The sequence below is a fragment of the Scomber scombrus genome, chromosome 6 (assembly GCF_963691925.1).
Source record: "Scomber scombrus chromosome 6, fScoSco1.1, whole genome shotgun sequence".
Lineage (NCBI taxonomy): Eukaryota > Metazoa > Chordata > Actinopteri > Scombriformes > Scombridae > Scomber > Scomber scombrus.
Window position 1 is genome coordinate 5,403,776 of NC_084975.1, and position 18,579 is coordinate 5,422,354.

Genomic DNA, 18,579 nt, shown 5'->3' on the forward strand with positions numbered 1-18,579 from the left:
TTAATCGACCTGTCTTTACTGAGCGTGGTTTAGTTGAACGTTAGCTCACATATGAACCGCCACAGCTAATTTTTGAGAAGCATAATGATATTTGTTTTAGCCATAGCTTCTATCTCTAAAATGAGGTAACAAGCTAACACTAACATAAGGCAAATTCAGTTGTATTACTTCAGCTTGGTAAAAAGAAAAATCTTCACAAACAAATGCCCAAGATGCCTGCTGCTCTTGAGTGGGATAAAGTTAGGAGAATTGATGCAGCGACCCTGCACGAATGTGAAAAAGAGAAAGTGGACGAGGTCTTCACCATGCTCGCTTTGGTAATTGTCCCACAATATCTTACACCTCCAGTTTTAATTAACATACGCCACACATTCTCCATCCACTCACCCATCCATCAGCTATTCTACTATTGTTTTAAAAAGACAAGTTGTATCCCTACTAGTGCTGGCTATTCTATGCCATTTGCCATGACTACGGCTATTTATACAAAGCAGACTCTCCTACTGATCTGAGATTATTGTTCAGGGTATTACATATCCCTGCTCACTGGCTTTTGTCAGCTAAATGAATGTACTCATCAGGTTGTTTTGCTTTGTCTGCCCCTAAGCTTGCACATGTGATTCAGTAAGTCTATATAAAGTGTATATATTTGTTATGTATCAGATCATTGTTGTTGCAGACTTGAATGAGTATAATATCATGTTTTCCATGCAGACGGAAGAATGGGAGGTGAAGGATAAAGCGCCAGAGAACATTATTCACATCTTAAGAGTGTTTCAAGCCCTTTTGAAGGTGTAGTGTCTTGTTACTGTTGTATCCTGATCTCTACCATGCACATCTATCAACAGCCCTCTTTGCATGAGTTTGTCATTGTAGACGCAATTGTCTTCTCCTCCTCTTCCCTGTTAGATGAAGGATCGGGAACTTGTTCTTGCTTTTGACTTCATAGATGGCGTCGGTGTAAAGCATGCTAGAACTGGTTAGTACACAGATCATGTTCAGTAATCAAAATATTTTTAATTTCTTATGCATTTTTCTAACAAACAGCACCATTTAAATAATTGATTATGACTTCTGTAGAAAAGGAACTTCTCACCAAGGTGTCCAGACTGGAACAAGAGCGCAAGGTAAGGCTTTTCTCTATTTGTCTGTTTATCTATGCATCTATTTTTCTGCATACTTACATACTGTGTTTAACATACTGTACATTTCTTCCTGAGCAATTGATTTGTTCTTTTTTTTTATTCTCGGGAAGAATTCCAGTACAGATATTAAAGTAAAAGACTGCACTGATATGTTTGACTTGAAATGACCCTTCATGCCCCTTTACTTCCGGCAACAGTGCCAAATCCTTTAGCCAATCATAGAGTGTATCCCTGGCTGCAGAGGGATTGGTTGTGCTGACTGTGACTGAAAGACAACACCTAAGAGGATTATAGCTAATTCCTTGCATGCTCACAGCCATAACAGTTTTCAAGTTAATTATAATTATTTTAAATTTAGAAGATTTGGATGTAATAAGAACTTTCACCACCATTTGCTTTGGGAAGACGTAGGTAATCTTTTTTTGTTTTGTTTAAGTGTCATGCATTTATCACTGTTGTAAACATTAAGAAGATTGTAGGCTAAGAGGTTTCTTTCTTGGTGGGGGTTGTTTGGGTGTTTGTTTGTCTTGCGTCCGGTCCATACGGCTCAGCACGCCGGCACAGGGCCAGACAACCGCTTCCTGAGAGATGAGATTCGGCAGCTCGAGACCCAACTAGAGCAGAGGGAGAAGGAGGTGACCCAGATTAAGAAAGAAATGGGCAAGGAAAAGAAAAGCAATGAGGAGGTATGACCACATTACCCACAATTCCAATGTTTAGCACAGCACTGTGAATTCTGTATGTAGTCCTTGGATGACCTATACATATTGGTTTATGAGTTAATCTACATTAGGCCTCATGTAAAAACACTTTAGTATTCTTATACTAAATCTCTCTTACTTTTTTTTCTGTGCAAGTTGCTTGAAGCAGACGAAAACATGGTATATTTAGTAGTGTCACTGTCAGCAGTTGTATTCGAGGACTCTGGCGGTTTTCCAAACTACAAATGTAACAGATGTGTGTTAGGCATTTAATGTGGTTAAATTCTCACTGAGTTCCTGCATATTCTTCTTTCCCTTTTTTTGTTTTCCCAGTTGACTGTGAGAGCAGAGGAGGCCGAGGATGAGGTCAAGAAGCTGAAAAGAGAGGTATGTGGTAGCAGGCATTCCATCAAACACATTACTTCACCCTCAGTCAGTAAACAATATAAACCATCTACATTTTAAACATGCTATCATTTACTCATATGTATGTTTTCTTGAAATTTCATCATCTCTTTTCATCTTTTTTCTGCTCCATTCGCATAGATAAAAAAACTTAAGAAGACGGTAAGATGTATAGGTTGTGTAGTTGAGTAAATATTTGACTTTAGTTATTTAAAATAGGTATGATAGTGCTTGTAGTTGAATAAAGGTACAAGTGAGCCTGACGATACACAGTACACACATCTAAGATTTCTTGTAGCGATGGTCTTGATAGTCCATGAATGGTACTGGACATGTATTATTAATTTTGTTACAAATCTGTACTGCTGGATCATTTTACGTATGGTGAGTATATGGGTGTTGAGTCCAAAAACACGTGTGACTCCCCTGACAAAGGCTAGTCAAATTACAAAAGGTTGTATAGTTAGTCAGAGAGACTGTAGATATAGATTGATAAATTGTCCAAGCTCATATTGACTTGCTGCAACCATATCTGCATCAATGTATGTCAGCTGATTAGCAACAAGGAAGTGCAACACAAAAATGCCAAACTAAGGTTTGAGGTCATTAATAAACAGTGTAATCATTCATAATTTAACATCCTGTATTTGTATCCTGTATCAGTGACAGGTTGAAAATGGGAAAAAACATTAAGATAGCATAGATAAGATAAAGTCCAGTGCGTAGGTACGGGAGGAATTGGCAACAGATAACTAATAGGTCAAATTTAGGGATTCTAAAGTATAAACAGTATTCAATTCTAGACCAGTGTGCATTAAAAAGAAATTATGTACAAGACAAACAGTGTAGTTTATTGGTGTTTCAGTTTAAAATGGTAGATTTTGTAGCAGTTAAGAGAGTATATAGAGAGTATATTGAAATATGTAAATATAAATAAAATAGAATCCAAGCTATTATGTAAAAGCTATTGGCTTGTGTGGAAGTGTGATCTTTTGTTGATGAAACAGGCAAAGAGCAATTTTTACCAGCCTAGTTTGCACATTGACGGGTCATTTTTTACTTTTCTCTTTCTATTTTCTACTCAACGTGTCTGTGCATACAATGAACATATGTAAAACTTTAACTAACAGTTACTTTCATGATCAATTCCTGATTGACTGAGGAATCATTTGGCCTGTAAAATGTCAGAAAATATATATTTTTAAAAGCCCATCACAAGTTCCTTTCATTTCCCTTTTATAAGTCTTTAAAATTGCTTGGTTTTATTGAACTGAAGATATTCAGTTTATTATTATATGAGACTCAGGAAATCCTTACATTTCAGAGGTCGGAATCAGGGTTTTTCGTGTTTCTGCTTGAAAAAGATGATTTAAAGAATTATAAAATTATTAAAATGTGTCTGTCAACTAATTCTTTCAGCTTCAAACCCTAGACACATTTAGTTGTTTTATCAAATGTTGTGTGTGTAGATTTGTGTATATTGTATAATCACACTACATTGGATCCAACACCTCTTCTGAGACTAAGTATGTCCTTCCTGTACCTCGTCAGAATGAGCAGCTCCAGCAGGATGTGGACTTTTATCGTGGGGAGTTGGACCAGAATCAGCCGGGCCCCTCCAGAGACGAGAATGCTGAGACCCAGAGGAAGCTCAACTTGGCTAATCGCCAGCTCTACCAGTGTTTGGAAGACCTGCAGGTACAATTTATTGAACTATTAGTCTACTAAACCAGCTGCTGAGTGAGGTAACAGATCATTATTTGTAAAGCATGGCAATAATACCATTATTTAGAGAAATATAGAACCACCAAATGTGTGCACTGCAGAAAACGTGAAATATCAGTGTTGTTTTCAGTTAACTAGTCATTTACTATAATTTAATTACTGCTTAGCGATCAGAGGATGAAATAGTATACCTGAAGACACAGAACGAGCAGATGCAGAAAAGTCTGGAGGAGTCGGTGAAGGAGATGGAGAAGATGACAGACGAGTACAACAAGATGAAAATTGTGGTGCAGCAGACTGACTCCATCATGGACCAACTCAGGAAAGAGAGGGATCATGCAAAGCTGCAAGTAAAGACCCTGCTGAATTAACTACTACTCCCCATTATTTTTGTCACAGAAGTTCCGTTTTATTCTGTTACGTAAATCTGTGGTTTGCTTGTAAAGTATATTTCATGCTGGGATTAGTTGCCTGACATTACTGATACCACATATAAGAAGTGGGTTATTATTGTGCAGTGTGAAAGCTGTTATAGTCTTTTACTACTAGACAGTGATGTATGCAAGATTCTGAATCATGACTCTCTGTGTGTGTGTGTGTGCGTGCGTGTGCGTGTTTCATGTGCAGGTCAGAGAGTTAACAGATAAGATTCATAACATGACAGAACAAGATGACCCGATTATGGCTGCGGTCAATGCTAAAGTCGAAGAGTGGAAGGTAAGTGTTAATCAAATGTCATATTTACAACTTTCAACGAAGGGCCTCTTCTTTTTTCCCCTTTACACAATATGTACTTACAAGTACTTTTTAACTCTAACAAATATTGAAAAGTTGTTCTAATATTTTGTCCACTCCATTAACCTACATGAAAGAGGGCAAAATATTTGAACTGTGTTTCAATATTGTGCACTCCAGTACACCACAACCACCCACCATGTCCTCAGTACTAAATATAAAGTAGAATTATCATCTTTCTGAAATTGTCAACAGAAACCGAAAATGTACAAGCTTTGTATAAGCTCCATTTGTAGCAGCGCTGTTGCACAGGTGTTTCTAATAAAGTGGGCAGCGAGTATATAAATCATGAACCTTTTTATGAACGCAGAAACGTTACCTACCTTTGGATCAGAGGAACCAGGGTCTACGTTTAGTTTCCCAAAGAGTCTGTTCTCTTGGGTTGGACTTTAGGAATGCTGAGGAACTATTTAGGGGGATTTGCTCCACCACTTTTCACTGATTATTCAAACACAAGCCTCAAGGCTGTTACAACTTGTGAACAGCATTCATTCACAGAGAAGGCAAACTGTAGGGGTGGAAATTTCTTGTTATATTTTAGTAACTGACATTAAAAAAAGTTATGTAGTCAATTTACCCACAAGTGTAAAGCAATGCTGAGATAAATACAGTGTGCAAATGAGAGAAAGAGAAAGACAATTGTATCAATGCAGTGACATATTAAAACAGAAATGAATAAGCATAAAACACCTCTGCATGCCTCATTTACAATATCAGTTCAAACATCACAGTCATGTGTAACAGTCAGACAGTAAAATAAAAAGGCCAGGACTGTGTCTCTGTGGCTATGTGTTGTGAAATAAAGCTGAAAACAGGCTAGTTTTCATAAATATCAGAAGTGCTAATAGGGGAACGCAATAGAAAAACTTTAAATCTTTTCTTTACTCCCTGGTGCTCCTTTAACGTCTGGGACTTAGTTATGTGAATGCGTACATGTTTGTGTATGCTTCTTTACAAAAGTCAGTGAATTGTTGACTTTTCTACAGCACTGTGATGATGTTTCCCACCATGCTGACACAATTGTTTGTTCACATTTAGAGAGTGCTCTCCGGGAAGGATGATGAAATTTCAGTGTACCAGCAGATGATCCGCGAGCTGAGAGAAAAGCTGCGTTCAGCCCAGTTGGACTTGGATAAAAGCAACATTATTGCCTTGCAACAGGTCTGTCCCAGCACAAATATCTCTCTGATTGCTTATCTCCTGCTGCTGCGGTGTACTGAATGTTGGTCATTATGCTTTATTATGATTAGGCACAGTGCCTGGACATTTTTTTATGAGAAAAAACTTAGAAACATTGCCTCTTTATCTCAGGATCTTCTTGTAGAAAGATGATATAGTCAACTTGGAATATCTTGCAGCATACATTTTTTATTAATGGAAAAAAAAAATGATGTATTGGATTTATTATAACTTGGAGTTGCTTTAACATTAAATTGATATGTATACCACTCGTGTTTTCTCAAAGGAAGTGTGCTGAAATCAAATATCTGTTATATATAGGATATGAGGATGTTAATGGATTTAAATAGTTTCTTGTTAAAGCAGTATCACATGTGCACATACGTCAATAGAGCAGTAACTATAACTATAACATTCATTCACACTCTGCATACTGTATATTATCCCAGTTGCAGTATTTAAAGGTAGTAAACGTGTAAGTCGTGAATCTTGAATCTGAGGCGTCTGTCGTTTCATGCTTTCCATCCATCTGTCTTTTTTTTTCCTACCGTCTTCTTTTTCTTCACCTTGTCATGTTTTATCAACTTGTCCTCCCTACTATCTCCATCGCTGTCCCGGGCCAGGTCATATATGAGCTATGCGGTGTAAGTGTCTCTGCTCTTCATGCATCCGTCATGTGCCTCTTACCCTCAGGCTTACCCCTTATTTTCATTTCATAAATTTCCTTTTATGATGCAAGTGCACTTGTGTCAATGCTACAGGTACAGCTGAGCTCAGTCTAACACATAAATTCTCATTATTTTTGAATTGCTGGTGAATGCCCGAAAGGCCGTGCAAGAGAGAGATAATCAAATCAAGATGCTGAGTGAACAGGTGGAGCAGTATACAGGGGAAATGGAGAAGCACACTCGGCTAATTGAGGAGCTAAAGACGTCCACGAAGAAAGACAGAGGTGAGTGGATCACCTACATAAAGATACATATGATGAAGGTTGTTAAAAAGGATCTTAATACTTATCATTTGAATTTTGACTCACCCGATGACACACCCACATGGTGGGCTTCAGGCTTTTGCAGTAATAATGGTTGTCGTGGCTATGGCCCTAATGAGGGAGAGAGGTACAGTAAAAGTTAAGTCCTTCAATGTGTGATGAAAATCTTTTCTGCTTCTCACGCCTTAAAGAGGGAATTTAATGGTTAGAGTTGAGGTTTTAGTACAAGTTTAGCATTAAAAGTTTCACTTTAAATGTATTTGATTTCAGTATAAGTTTAATTTCACTCCACACATCTGTGACATACCTGTAAAATCTATAGGACTAACACAGGTGAAGTGGAGTTAAAAATGTCTAGTTTACATATGCTTTTTTTTATTAGATGAACACCTGTGTTATTAGATAACAAAGGTGAAGTGGAGTTAAAAATGTCTAGTTTACATATGCTTTTTTTTATTAGATGAACACCTGTGTTATTAGATAACAAAGGTGAAGTGGAGTTAAAAATGTCTAGTTTACATATGCTTTTTTTATTAGATGAACTACTAGAACGGCCAAGTACCTCCAACATTCATGAAATACTTTCCTTTTCTTGTGTAAGGCCCGGCATCAACCATGCAGCAGCGAAGGATGGAGGAGCTGAAGTCCAAGTTGGAAGTTGCAGAGACCAGAGCGATGGAAGCAGAACAGGTGTTAAAACAAGCGGAAGCTCATGCTGAGGAAAAAGACAAAGCTCTCATTGATGCTTCAAACCGCTTGAGCCAGTATGAGTCTGTAAGTCTACAAAGACAGTCTCTTTCCCCCTTTGTTCTTTTGTTGTTGTTTTTTTTACTTTTGGCTTCGATCAAAGTTTTTTTCCAATCCAAATCAAATTAATTCATCTTAATTTCCCAGAAGCGATGCCTATGTTTTTTTTCTGTCCATCCTCACTTTTAATAGAGACATTGAAATGACTGTGTGACTGTGGTGTGATCAACATGCTTTTTGGGTCCACAAACTAAGTGTTTGTCCTCCACCATGTCTAATCACATCCTAATTTCCCCCAAAAAGCATATGAGTTGAAAAACAAGGAAATAAAAGACAGTGAGACAAGACATGCTTTTTGACGGACAAGTAACCGCAGCTCTGTTTCTGTATTGCAGGGCATTTATGGCCTGGAAGCAGCCATTGCGGAGATCAAAGAGTGTAACAATCAAATTAGGGTGAGAGATTGTGAAGCAGAGGCCATGACCAAAGAGATCAACCAGCTTGAGATGAGAATCAGTGACCTCATGGATGAAAACGAGGATTTCCGAGAAAAACTAGGTCAGATTAAAAAAAAAAAAAAATTTAAAAAATGTACAGTTCACATCTGTAAGCCTGTTTAGACGACACTGATCTGGATTAGCATAATCAATCTTCTGCTTGTTTATTTCTGTCTTGACTACAAAGGCCTGGAACCAAAGGAGGAAGTGGATATGACAGAGTTCAAGCGAGCCAAAGATCTCAAGCAACGCCAGTACAAAGCAGAAAACCAAGTCCTCACCAAAGAGGTAAAGTGGGATTACAAAGATTATAATCATTGCATTTATAACCACTATGCTTTATAAGCACTTTTCACCTCACTGCTTGGCCTCCTCCCTAGATTGAACGGCTTGAAGAGGAAAGACTGGAGCTAAAGAAACAAATCAGACGCATAGTGAAAGAGAGAGGTGACCCCAAAAAACAAACTAACATACAATTACACAACACCAATGATTGTATTGAGAGATTTTTGCCAAAGATGAAATCAAAGCAGAGAGGTTTCTTCTGGGTGTTTCCATCTGTCTGTCTGTATGTATCTCCGGTGACACATCACACACCACCCATCTGTGTTGTGAAAAATTTGGACTTCCTGTCATTTTCAAGCATGTAAATAATTGCCTTGATTGGACAGATGAAGCAGCATTAACTGTGTCTTTCCAGAAAAAATATTCCTGGAAATCAGACAATGTGTTCATTGTATCAGTATTTAGGACACCCTCTCTAGGAACAAATGAACAGTTTTTAAATGTCATTTTTGTTTGCGTTGCCCCACAAACTAAAAATTCCTTTCATCTCCATTATATTTTTGTGGGATTGGAAATTTCAAATACGTATATCTCAAAACTTCTGTAGGTAAAATCATTATATATTGATATTTTATCTCAAATGAACCAAGTGTTTCCTATCAGACATTATTACTGACTTACAGTCTTTTTGTGTTGTTTCTCTTTTAAAATGCCAAACATACAGAATATTTTAATGCATTTATTTCATTGACATATTGAAGTCTTAGTAACAATCAGCTGTGCCTTCAGGGATCCCACAGTCGAGCTTCCTCGAGGATGACGACAGGCCCAGCAGAACAGTGCAGCTTTCTCTTCAACAGAGCAGCATTTACACAGATGAAGAAATCAGGCGAAAGGTAAGCTCCTGATCTCACCCGCATTTCAACAAAAAGAGAAAATCTGATAAAGCCACAGATTTAAATTATCCCATATCAAAGCTTACTGATGTTACTGTACACAACACAGTTGCTTGGTCTATGTCCTTCACTGCAGAGACTTGGTACACACAAAAAACTGAGCCAGCAAATAAAATAAACACGCAGAATAATTTATGAATGAAGTGGGAAAAAATAATGATAATAAGAAGGATAATAAAAAAGAAAAAAACGCAGTGGGGGAGGAATAAATGACTAATTTATGAATTAATCACCTTTTAATCCACCTGTAAACAAGTACAGATGCATGATAAAAAGTGAATGAGCTGATGTCATGTATCCAATTACTTAATGAAATTAGTAATTTGTGCCAATATCTGTAGGATGCCATTACATAAAACAGTAACACGGACATCTGCCACACTAAACCCATTAAATTGTACACATCATAGTGGCTCAGATTCAACAAAAGGAAATAATTAGATCTCAAAGAAAGCAGTAAAGTACCCTGTTGGGTACAGTTGAGGTTTAAGTAAAAAAAGAGGCAGGTGGAACAGGTGGGACAAAACTTGCAGACTATTTTTGCTTTTAAACAACAACAACAAGAAAATGCAACAAAAAAAAATGAGTCAATGATTTGTGATTAAGCTCTATATCCGGGTTGCTGTTCCTCCTGAACTCCTCCAATCCACATGTTGAAGTGTCTTTGGGCAAGATGCTGAACAACCAAATTGCTCTTGGCGTCTCCTGTGTTGTCAGTGTGTGGATGGCATGCAGTGTAAAGCTCTTTGAGTTGTTGGAAGACTAGAAAGGCGGGCATTCATCATTTCGGACCATTAACCATTAACCTGACACACTGTTTCAGGTGTAATATGTGTGTTTTGATTGTGTTTCAAATAAAAGTAAATTGAGAAGGTTTTAGAGTTATATACGGATGTGTTCATAAATGAATAGCTACTGGTACTTTCAAATAAACCAGTCTTTCCCAACATGACACCCCCCAAAGTAGACTGCGTCTTATACACCGGTGCAACTTATACACCGGTCTTTACAGTAAGTATAGTCCATCTATATCAGACCATGAAATGTGCTGATTTTTACCCCAAACTACATGTCACTAGGAATATTTGTGGGAACTGAAGAGATATTTCTGTTTTGGTGCCAATATGTGTTGCATCTGTAGTTGAAATGTTTTACCTTTTTTAATTGTAACCTTTTCAATTATGTTAACTTTTTTTTTTTTTTCACAGAATGAAAAACTAGAAAAAGCACTTAACAATAAGGAAAGAGAGCTTGAACTTCACAAGACCCAGTTTCAGGTCAAATGTAAGTATAGCCAAGCTTTTACCCCAAGTCTCTCCTGGACGTGTACGTGTTGCATCAGTCCCATGAGTCTAATAGCAGAATATTTACCTACGGGTCATATATTAACATTAGCTTTCAACAGAATGTAATGCTTCAGAGTCCGCAGCTTCACTGATACTGTTCCCTCCTGTGTGTATATTATTTCCAAGTGGATGAGCTGTCAAAAGTGAAAAGAGATCTGGAGGCTGCGCTGAAAGAAGTCCTACAAGCTATGAGGATTCATCAGGGGACTACTCCATTTGGTGCTGCCATCGATATTCCCAGTCTGGAAAGGTTGGCTAATGTAAGTATTGCCCAGGTACCAAATCTGATGTTTCATTTAAGATTATTTAGACAGTGCTCAGTCAGGATATTGTTTCTGTAAATGTTTAAAGTTGGGATTTTTTACATCAATCAATCAATCAATCTGTATTTATATAGTGCCAAATCACAACAAAAGTCATCTCAAGTCACTTTACACATAAAGCATACTCACCATGCCCACATGAGCAAACACACAAAGAGGAGTGAGAAAAAAGGAGAAGAGAAAGAAGCACATACATCAGCATACAGTGCATGTCACGGCTTCATACATCTCTCAATACAACAATCACTGTAATGTTTCAACACGGCATTTCGATTCGGCTGAGTACCATTTATAAGAGTGTGTACTTGTGCACCATCTTTCTAAGTTTGGCGTTGCATTCAGGCCAAAGTCAGCATCCCACACCAAGATGTCTAGACAAACTGTAGTTACTTTGTTGGTGTTTCAAGAACGTTTTGGGGTTTTGGCAGGTTAGATATGGAATGTATCAAGAGAGTCTCTCACAAGCAGATCTTGGCACTTTACCTGGGTCAGATGTGTCAGATTTTTCGGTTGTCTCATCTGTTTTCTCTTCTCTCTCTGGGCACTGATCAAATTAGCAATTTGTTGTTATATTTCCTTGGCTACACTGGACACTAAATCCCGTTTTGTCCTCTAGTAACTTTTAAGTAATATCATAAAATGCCACTTGGCTGATTTAATGTGTTTAACTTAACCGCAGTTTGATACGATTTAAAAGGAAAAGGAGATGACTGCAGTGAGCACTAGTAATATAAGTAGTACATACAGCAGTAGCAGTGTTGGATATTAGCATTAATGAGTACTTGGAAGATTGCTTAGATCATATTTTTGTTATATTTATTAACTTATATTTTACAGATGCAGTCAAGATGCTTTTAGAGATGCACACTTTACTCTTCAAAAATAATTTTAACATAAAAATTCACTCACACTAAGGCATACTGAGCCCGATACAGACACGAATAAACGCTGAGCTCTCCTCCATTACTGATTTAGAAATATGCCGTGCTTCTACAATCTCAATGTGAGCCTTTTTAGCCTCTGAAAACAATGGCACAATGGTTTTTCTCCCCTCCCAGGTGTTTCAATAGTTTCTGTCCGTTAATGAATCAGAGGTCTTGTCACATAGCAACTTAATAAACAACAAACTCACTGAACTAGAGAATAATGAGAGTAGTTAAACTTTTGGAGGATCCTGCCATGCTGTTTTTACACCCATAAGAAAATCATATAGTATCTCAAATGTAAAACAGCTGGTGAAGACGATTGTTTAATTTTGACTTCACACGATTTGGATTCAGAATCAGACATGTCCCACACGAGAGGAAGTAGCAGGAAGTATCAGGTGCAAGCCAGACGCAAACTGAGAAGCAGTCATATGTCACAATATTTATGTGGTTTGTTTTAATTTATGTGAGTACAATTATTTTTATGTGCAACAGGTGCACATAAGTTCATACTCAAGGCATTTCAAAACTCTGCTCCTCCCTCCTATCGCTACAGGTTACAGATGTCTACAATGTGAGCGGGCTGTCATCTGATTCTGCCTCCCACCTCAAATCTCAAATCCACCAGCTCGTGGGGAGAAATGAGGAGTTGAGGCAGGAGCTGAAATTGGCCCGGGAAGAAGCAACCCACCGCTTCAGTCAGCTCGCCAAAGCAAAAGAAAAGGTACATTCCGATATGTCAAGATAAATATATGATGGTGTTGAGTGAAACTGACAAATATAATGATGCATATAAACTCCAGCTTAATCCTTTTTGGGATTTATTCCCCTCCTTTGGCAAGAAAACAAAGCGGTGTTATTCATCGTGTCAGCTTTTTTTCTGTGTACACATTTAAATTCGATTTGTCAAAAGTTGTTCAAAGTCAAGCAGTTGTTCGAGGCCAACAACAAATGCTTTCAGCTGTGTGTTGCAACTCAGAAGATCTTTTTCTAACACGAATGTAGTTACCAAGAAGTAAATCATAATTTAACATTATGAAGATTTATAGAGACAGCGGCACCGCCTGACTTCTCTGAGAGTAATGAGCACGACTGGCAAATTTCTTTGACCGATTAGTCTCCTGTGCTTTTGACAAATGTTGATCCTCTTTTATATGATAAGAGAAAGGAGGTTAACAAACTTCTGTGTCAACTTTTCAGCTCACATTCAGTTTCAATATTGAAACTACCGCAAAATCTCTGGCAAATGTTTAATAGAAGCCATGTTTGTCAGAGAACAGCCAATTATATTTGTTGAATCCTTGTCCAGGCTTCTTAAAAAGAGGAAAGCCTTGTTATACATAAAAGCTTTTGCCTAAGGCAGCTGTCAAAACTCAAGTTCTCCAGTTCTCCAGTTGTAGTCTGTCACATCACTTGGTCTCTTTTATGCTTTATTGTGCTCTTGTGTAGTTTTATGCATTTTATTTTCATTTCTCTGTTTATTAAAAAGTCATAGACATATTCTTTGGTGTTTCACATTATATTATTTTGCGTTATCATGGCAATCACCCGATCATAATCACCCCACAGTTCCTTGTGTGAAGGATAGAATCGTGCTCAGCTATTTAGAGCAATGCTGTCCCATCATAAAAAAAAACATTATGAATGAATATTTGATCACAGAAGCAACCTTAATAATAAATAATAAAAGTCAGAGGAAAATAGTGAAACAGCAAAGAATTATAAACAAAGATTAAAAAAAATAAATTAACAAAACATTACAAAATCCAGATTATGTACTAGAATATTTTTTATCACAGCATTTTTGAGTTAAATTTTGTATCTGGGCAAAGACAGAATCACTTAATCACTAAGTATATGAAAAATGTCTGTTCCATGATTGGGCTCCACGGTATCTTATCACATTTTTAAAAAAGGTCTGACTGCCAAGCACTGCCTGCTTGTGATTCTCCTCATATGTGCTTGTCAGGTCAGCCAACTGGAAGGTGAACTGGAGCTGCTGCAGAAGTCAGTCAGCAGTGGAGCCGTCTTCCAACCTCTGACCCTCCCCGAAGGCCTGGGTCACAGCAGCACAGAGGTCATCAGTTCCCTTAATGAGTATGCTGTCCGGCTGCTTCAGGTCAGTGTGACCGTCTAGGAGATAAACAACCACAAATCAACTAAATGTCTCAGCTGTAAATTAAAAATGTATAACACCTTTGTTAATTAGGAGCTCAAAAACAAGGATGAAGCAAACAAGAAGCTCACAGGAACACTGGAGGAATACAAAGAGAAGTTTGCTGTTATTAGCCACCAACAGGGACTTCTCTATAAAGAATACCTAAGGTGGGTTAAGAAAGTTCCTTTCAGGATATTGCTGCTTTATGACCTTTTAGTGCAAAAGCTGAAACACATTTTCTTTTTCTTTTTTTCTTAGTGAGAAGGCGGAGTGGCAGAAGGAGAAAGAGACATTCACAGAGATTAAGAACAAATTGGAGGAGCAAAAGCAGGGGGATGCTGTTAAAATCCAAGAGTTCAATGTAAGTCAGGCTTTTACCCAAATGCTTTCCATTGTGCCTCTCATTCATCCACATACACACATATGGTTTAATGTTCAGAACCTACCATGTATCCAAATAAACCACTGATAAATCTTACCAAAACTCTTCTATGTCCCTCTTGCTGCGTGTCTTCTTTTAACTCTGACAGACCACTCTGTCTTGATGTTTAAAGAATGAGTTACACCCTTGAGGGTTGTAGATGGTACAGATTGCCTCACAGCAGGAGGGACCTGGGTCTTAACCTTTGTTGCTTGCACATGTTGGGGATAAGATTGAACATATGCAAACCCTTCCACACTCAGTGCCTGTGAAAATGAAAAAAAAAAACAAAGAACAGAACAGAAATAAAAAATGGGTGAATCCAAGAATATGAGATGCATAATGGGGAAGATTATAATGAATTAAGTAACTGCTCTACTGGTAAAATGGTAAAAAAAAAAAATTATTATAATGGATATATATTTGCATTCCTAAAATATCCCGAAAGATCAAACCTTTTCATTTCACCCATCAGGAGCTGCTGGACACCCTTCAGAAGGACCCAGAAGAAAACAGGAGACACTTGAGCGAAGCATTGCGCAAGCTGACGGTGTTAAAGGTCAATGAGAAAAAATTGACGCGGCGCTACACCACCCTGCTGGAGCAAGAACAGCACCTCCGCAAGGAGAACAGCAAGCTGAGGGACGACAGCGGCCAAATGCAGGCCTCTGTCACCCAGAGGATAGGCTACCTACAGAGATACAAGGTAGAGAAACAAAAAGTTCAATTCCACCCACAAACCTAGCCAATCCTAATATCTGAGTAAATCAGTCTGTCCAAACCTCTCACATACAATGAAAGCTTGTGCTGTTTTTTTCAAAACAGTTTGAGTGAGAAAACTCCAGATATCTCACTATCAGTTGCAGTTTTTCTATTTTACACTTAAACAACTCAACTCAACTCAACTTTATTTATATAGCACTTTAAAACAACATAGATAAAACAACACAGGAAATAAATAGTAACATAATTGTTTATTGTTTAATTAAAAACAATAACTAAAAACAAACCATAAAGCACTAAAACAGGAGCAGAGTCTCATGCACGGTTGAAAGTCAAGGAATAAAAATGGGTTTTAAGACTAGTTTTAAAAATGGACAGTGAGGAGGCTTGTCTAATATTTAAAGGAAGCGTGTTCCATAATTTAGGAGCAGCAACAGAAAATGCTCTAACCCTTCTGAGCTTCCGTTTTGACCCTGGTACCTCCAGGAGCAGCAAATCAGCTGACCGAGCAGGAGCGTGGGGGTGAAGGAGCTCAGAGAGGTTTAAACAAACACATAGTGAAAGAAGCTGACAGTCTTTTCATGGGTAGTAAAGATGTACCAGTGTCACAAATACAAAGTAGCAGCACAGAGAAACAAGAAAAATATGTGCAAAGGCAATAGATACGTAAAGAAAGCCAGATGAAGAAATCTGGACATGTTTTTTTTAGCAATATCATGACTATTATATCTATTATTGGTCATAATAGCATTTTAGTGACCACATTACTTCTAAAGATATAAGAAATGAAGACTTTAGCAAGAATATAGCATCAACTGTGGCAAGGAGTGCAGCTTTCCAGAAAGACGGAGTTCAGCAGGAATCATCTCAGTCCACTTTGAGTCTGATTTTAAAGTGAACAATCACTGTAGCTGTTGTAGCAAGCATGGACTGAAATGTAAGTATATTTACAGGTTGACATATGTGAGAATCTCCCCTTTAAAAAGCATCCTTTTAAGTCACATTTACAGCTTACCACTACTCTTCTACAGCAGCCTTTAACTACACTGTTGTCTCTTGTTCTCTTTTTTAGGAAATGGCCTCTTATAAGGTAGCAGCTCTGCAGAAGGCCTTGGACGATAGTGTGCCCTCATCAGACCTGGAGAGGGCTAACAAACAGTACACAGAACTAACAGTTAAATACAGAGACATGCTGCAAAGGGACAGCCGCCTCATAAAGAGAACCACTAACCTTGAACATTTGGAGGTACTGACACACATCTACTAGTACTAGAGTATTTTGAGTACATCTCTTAATACACACACCTTTTTACTGAGTCTACTCTTGGTCTTTTTTATTTTTTTTATTGTTCATAATCATGTTTTTTTGTCCAATCTCCCAGAATGAGAATGAGTCTCTCCGAGGGCAAATCTCTGCCATTAATAAAGAACTAGAGATCACAAAGGAGAAACTGAATACATTAGAGCAAGCATGGGAGAACGTCAACACAACTGGTAAGCTATAAAGTGAATAGGTCTTACTAATACAAGCTTTTGTGTCCTAAATTTCAACCAAAATGCATTGCGTGTATCCTTGAGGTCTGATAAACATGTTGAATGCATTAACTACCTCCCGCTTTGTTTACATCCATGTTTACTGGCTTGCGGTATTTTTCATTGCCTATGCTAGCACACCATTTACCACATCTCACATTTCTTAGGGCATGACAACCACCTGTATATGATTAGCATAGTGTCAAACCATTGGCAAAACTGTATCATGTTACCCCGCCTGAGGATGCAAGAGACAAACAACATAAAAACTCATAAAAAACTGCTCCATGGTGCTACTAAAGGTCAGAAACTCTGAAGAGTGTCATTAAAATTTAGTGTTGAGAACACTATACCCCAATGAAATTCACCACTAACCACAAACACTTCAAACTGTGACAGACAGTAGTCTCTGTAAGGAAATATGCAATCATTTTTTACTCAGATACTGATCCTTGTTTCTTGTTCTGGCATGGCGGCAATACACCTCTGTATATTCCCACATATATATCATTAAAAACAAATATACAATTGATTACTATAAAAGACTATCAAGAAAATCAATAAATAAAGATTATACGGTTTTAAATGTAATAAGTAGGATCTTAAAATCGATTCTATAACTAACCAAAAAACAGGTCATTGTAAGGACTTCAAACAGGAGTGATATGGTCTCTCTTCTTGGTTTGTCTTAAAAGTATGACTCTTAAGACAAACCAAATACAAAGAAACAGGAATTTGGCTATACTATAAATCCATGAATGCAATGCCATTATCAGATAAGTGTGCATACCATCCTTGAAGTAACTCTCTTTTACTAAATTGTGTTATTTCAGGAGGTGAGAGCAGCATGGAAAAGGCAGGCAAGGCGTTGGCCAACAATGAGATGGTAACTACGGCCAGACGTATCACCAATCTAGAGATGAAGGAGCTCAACGAGAGGCAGAGAGCGGAGCACGCACACACAATGTATGAACACATGAGGAACTCTCTGAAGCAGGTGGAAGAACGCAACTTAGAGCTGGAGTCAAAGTTTGCAGAGGTAAGCAGTCAGGAAAGATGAAGATTTGTATCATTCACCACCTCAACATCTTTTGGTTCGTGATCCAAAACAGCACATAACTCAGAGCTATGTAACTGTTTTTACAATTGTCGGTCTGTGCCAGATTCTCACCAGTTAAGGCCATTTTTCCCTAAAGGTCTTTAATCAAGCAGCGCCTCCTCTGTTTTTCCTCAGTTGACTAAAATGAATGTGGAGGCCCAGAGGGTGGAGCGGGAGCTGAGAGATGAGTTGGCTGATGGCGTCAGCAAAGCTGTCAGCAACGCTGACCGAGCCAGGATTGCAGAGTTGGAGAAGGCTGAGGCTGAGCTGCGCATCGAGGTTTCTAAGTATGTTTGACAATGTACTGGCCAAAGATTAATCACTTAGGTTTAATCTTAGAGGTTGCAAATTTGCAATCTTGTAATCATTTTGTGAAATAATAGTATAAACATAAAAAGGGCTTTTAAGGTCACTGCAGTGTAATCAAGAATGAATCTCTTAATATAAAACTCTCCTTGCCCTGCTTATAGTAAGAGAAACTGGAGAACTCTGAATTTTGGCCAAACTATTTGGCTTATCACTGCTAACAGTAAAAACACTAATGTATTTTTAGAAGAGGATTTATTATCTCTGGTTTCGTCTCTGTGGGTTCTAATTTAATTGTAGTACAAATTTAAATACAAT

The 18,579-nt window shown here is 37.9% G+C and overlaps 1 protein-coding gene across 1 annotated transcript in view; it reads left to right on the forward strand.

Moving 5' to 3' along the window:
- Positions 1-203: 203 nt before the first annotated feature.
- Positions 204-18,579, forward strand: part of cep290 (centrosomal protein 290) — a 40,480-nt gene continuing 22,104 nt past the window's right edge. The window contains exons 1-27 of the mRNA XM_062420921.1: positions 204-317; positions 715-792; positions 910-979; positions 1,081-1,127; positions 1,697-1,831; positions 2,180-2,233; positions 3,803-3,949; positions 4,144-4,326; positions 4,604-4,693; positions 5,810-5,932; positions 6,779-6,902; positions 7,543-7,715; positions 8,084-8,246; positions 8,373-8,473; positions 8,566-8,632; positions 9,260-9,366; positions 10,635-10,710; positions 10,899-11,032; positions 12,578-12,745; positions 13,991-14,140; positions 14,231-14,346; positions 14,438-14,540; positions 15,076-15,306; positions 16,396-16,569; positions 16,706-16,817; positions 17,690-17,895; positions 18,091-18,242. Coding sequence (XP_062276905.1) covers positions 204-317; positions 715-792; positions 910-979; positions 1,081-1,127; positions 1,697-1,831; positions 2,180-2,233; positions 3,803-3,949; positions 4,144-4,326; positions 4,604-4,693; positions 5,810-5,932; positions 6,779-6,902; positions 7,543-7,715; positions 8,084-8,246; positions 8,373-8,473; positions 8,566-8,632; positions 9,260-9,366; positions 10,635-10,710; positions 10,899-11,032; positions 12,578-12,745; positions 13,991-14,140; positions 14,231-14,346; positions 14,438-14,540; positions 15,076-15,306; positions 16,396-16,569; positions 16,706-16,817; positions 17,690-17,895; positions 18,091-18,242 — 3,398 coding nt within the window. The remainder of the gene's footprint in view (positions 318-714; positions 793-909; positions 980-1,080; positions 1,128-1,696; positions 1,832-2,179; positions 2,234-3,802; positions 3,950-4,143; positions 4,327-4,603; positions 4,694-5,809; positions 5,933-6,778; positions 6,903-7,542; positions 7,716-8,083; positions 8,247-8,372; positions 8,474-8,565; positions 8,633-9,259; positions 9,367-10,634; positions 10,711-10,898; positions 11,033-12,577; positions 12,746-13,990; positions 14,141-14,230; positions 14,347-14,437; positions 14,541-15,075; positions 15,307-16,395; positions 16,570-16,705; positions 16,818-17,689; positions 17,896-18,090; positions 18,243-18,579) is intronic.